At 49.6% G+C, this 3,432-nt stretch overlaps 1 protein-coding gene across 1 annotated transcript in view; it reads right to left on the bottom strand.

The window, feature by feature from the left end:
- Positions 1-1,667: 1,667 nt before the first annotated feature.
- The window catches only part of CHMP2A (charged multivesicular body protein 2A), a 5,903-nt gene continuing 4,138 nt past the window's right edge, over positions 1,668-3,432 (bottom strand). The window contains exons 4-6 of the mRNA XM_018574104.1: positions 2,865-2,995; positions 2,374-2,435; positions 1,668-2,150 (exon numbers count right to left, since the gene is read on the bottom strand). Of these exons, the coding sequence (XP_018429606.1) occupies positions 2,029-2,150; positions 2,374-2,435; positions 2,865-2,995 (315 nt within the window). The 3' untranslated portion in view covers positions 1,668-2,028. The remainder of the gene's footprint in view (positions 2,151-2,373; positions 2,436-2,864; positions 2,996-3,432) is intronic.

A 3,432-nucleotide genomic window follows, 5' to 3' on the forward strand; every position in this document is an offset into this window, starting at 1 on the left:
ATGTGCAGCCATTATCATAGAGGCGGCTAGGGAAGCTAGGGACTTGTGTTTTACTGAGTAATGGAGGTTTCAGCGCATTTTAAAGGGGTTAATCCTGACTTTCATGCAAACACCTTTACCAATAAGTCATGCCATCATACCACCTTTACCAATAAGTCATGCCATCATACCACCTTTACCAATAAGTCATACCACCTTTACCAATAAGTCATACCACCATTACCAATAAGTCATACCACCATTACCAATAAGTCATGCCACCATTACCAATAAGTCATACCACCATTACCAATAAGTCATACCACCATTACCAATAAGTCATACCCCCTTTACCAATAAGCCATACCACCTTTACCAATAAGCCATACCACCTTTTCATTATACATACTACCATGGTGACTATGAAGGATGGAACCTTGACCGTGATATCCTCAGGTGCTGAACAACAGCCGAGCATGTGAAACCTAGCTATCCTACAACCTAACCTCCCAGCACTGTCCTAGTACTAATACATTATAAACAGTTACAGCTCAAGTGGAAAGAAAAAGGATACAATCCTACAGCATGGAACCTTTGAAATAAGTCTTTCCAGATGAATGTTCTCTATTGATTATCTGATACACCGGATCCCCGGCTTTGCTGCTTCCTCCAGACTGGCATTCTGCGACACCTTTATAGAACCTTGATTTAAAAAATAGTAAAGACTGCTACTCACAACCACATCTTGTTCTATAGAGACCAGGAGGAGACCCGCTCGATACTCAGTGCACAGATGAAAACCCTGGTAGCTGATCCTGTTGCAGCCCCTAACATGCATTACTGCAGGGCAGACCATCTTCATTCAAGCTGTAAAAGGAGAACTCTGAGGTGAGTGATTTCCACTCCTCCTCATAGTTTGAGCCGACCTCTGACAAAGAAACTGTCACACGTCGGCTCAATAGATCAGGAAGTGAGCGAACACATACCGTGCCTCGCTCACTTCTCAATCATCTCCCTGCAGAGAGCGGTGACTGTCAGTCACCGTTCCCCGCAGAGATTCCCTCCCTCCCCTCCAGCGCTGACTGGTGGAACGGACGGGGGAGGGGGCGGGTACAGCTGGCTCTGCCTCTAGATAGGCAGAGCCAGCTGTCACTCACGCAGCTGGTTGGATCTGGACAGTATTGTCGGGATACGTCCCGGCTGCGGCGCTCTCAGTATATTGCAGGCAATAGCAGCTATATAGTGAGCTTTAGGTCACGGGAGGAGGTTAGTATATGTCCTCCTGTGATCCTAAAGAGAACTTTGGGGAAAAACACTTACCCCATAGTTCTCTTTAATGAAGTCCTTGAAATGTGTCAGCAGTAACACATGGTAGAGGCAGAGGCTGCATGCTGTCTGACAGGACCGGCTGAGGGGAGGATTGAGTGGGTCTCTTCCTGGATCTTTTAAAATGACAAAACATGGTTGTAAAGAATGGTACCAGTTCTATGTACTATTGTTCTATGAAGGTGTCACATGATGCTGGTGCGCTGTTCACCCCATACTGCCACAGTACTATACAAACATTAAGGCACTCGGGACTAGAGTGGGCCCTAAACTGGACACCTCCAAAATACTCTAAAACCTTCATTACTGGAAGAACCATGTACAAAATGCTTCCCGCCCTCCCACCCCCCTGTGGCGATACTGGTGCTCTTTAAGCCTTTGGTTTTACAGATCCTATATTCTATATAATAACATATGTCACCCAGTATGAAAGCAGAATTAGGACACCGAGACACAGACAGAACAGTCTTCTCGGACTTACACGACCTGTGCGCAAAGGGAGTGTTCGAGCTACAGAAGAATCAGAACCAGCCAAAAGCTGCGGGTGGAGATTGACACCCGCTATCCGGGCGGGGAAATCCTGGCTTCACGCCGCAGCGTTTAATGCGCAAATCATCATTTTTTAAACCCCTGCCGGGTTCCCCCCAATTCACCTCCATCCTTCACTCATAACAGAAAACAATACATATAGATAAGAGTCCGTGTAATGCATCGATTGACACGTCAGTCCCTTCGCAGATTGTTCAGTCGCTCTTCCAGGTCTGCGTCTGCGTCGGCCAGGGCGGCCGTGGGCTCCGCTTTCTTCCCTGTGGCCGTGCTGAGGGATCCTCCCGTGCTTGGTAGGCCTGCATGGTGCAAGGAGAGGATGAGATGTACTGTGAACGGATACTGGACCCAAAACGCAAAGTCAGCAAAACACCCAATCGGCGCAAGAACGCGTACAGCCTGCTCACACTTGTGTGCTGAGGGAACTCGCATCGCCGCAACACATGGCAATGCGTCTGCTCTGTGCGCCATAGGTGTATTTATATGTGTGAATTAGAAATGTCTTCTGCAGGAAGTACTCACCGGAGAGCTCGTCTGTAAGATTGAGGCCCAATTCATCCAATACCTGAGACACAACGGCGTCCCTGTGGGGGGAAAAATAGGAGGTCACGGCAACTGCATAATAAAGTCACCTCAAATGTGTATTGGGGGAGGGACGGGGGTCAGATAGAAGACCGGAGGGGAAGGCCGGAGGGTCAGAGAGAAGACCGGAGGGGAAGGCCGGAGGGTCAGAGAGAAGACCGGAGGGGAAGGCCGGAGGGTCAGACAGAAGACCGGAGGGGAAGGCCGGAGGGTCAGACAGAAGACCGGAGGGGAAGGCCGGAGGGTCAGACAGAAGACCGGAGGGGAAGGCCGGAGGGGAAGGCCGGAGGGTCAGAGAGAAGACTGAAGGGGAGGGACGGGGGTCAGATGGAAGACCGAAGGGGAAGGCCGGAGGTCAGCTGGAATGTGCCGTATTACACATAAAAGAAGCTCCTCCCCCCTCCACATACAGCAGATAACAGAATACATACGTTTCTTCCTCGTCATCCTCGTCCCCCATTGCGTCATCGATGGCGTCATTCATCATCTCCTCCTTCATGTCCATAATCTCTGCCTGCTTCTCAAACTCCATCATAATCTTCTGGATTTGGGGCAATTTCAGCTGCAGAAGTAGAGATTTCCCGATCAGAACCGACCCATCAAATGATCCGCCATGTCTCCTACTCTGACACCAGGCCAACCATATTAAATGAGAGTTTTCATTCATTTTCCGGCTTTCTTCCCTCTAGTTTCCCCTGGTGATCCCGCCAGTAACGCAACTCCAGCCCTCCAGTTGTTATGAAACTACAAGTCCCATGAGGCATTGCAAGACTGACAGTTACAGGCATGACTCCAAGAGGCAGAGGCATGATGGCATTTGTAGTTAAAGCACAGCTGGCCCAGCCCTGTCCTCGGGTGACAATACTCACTCATTGTTCTGTATCTATGAAGGAACAACATGGTCACTCTACAGAAAGTGTCCTAGAGCAGAAACCTCCCCCCTCCTTATCTTTATACCATGGGGGAGGGGGGGGGGGGGGGTTCGGAGACACAAGTGTG

The sequence above is a fragment of the Nanorana parkeri genome, unplaced genomic scaffold (genome assembly GCF_000935625.1).
Source record: "Nanorana parkeri isolate BGI_ZX_2015 unplaced genomic scaffold, ASM93562v1 scaffold2737, whole genome shotgun sequence".
In the NCBI taxonomy this organism is placed as follows: Eukaryota; Metazoa; Chordata; class Amphibia; order Anura; family Dicroglossidae; genus Nanorana; species Nanorana parkeri.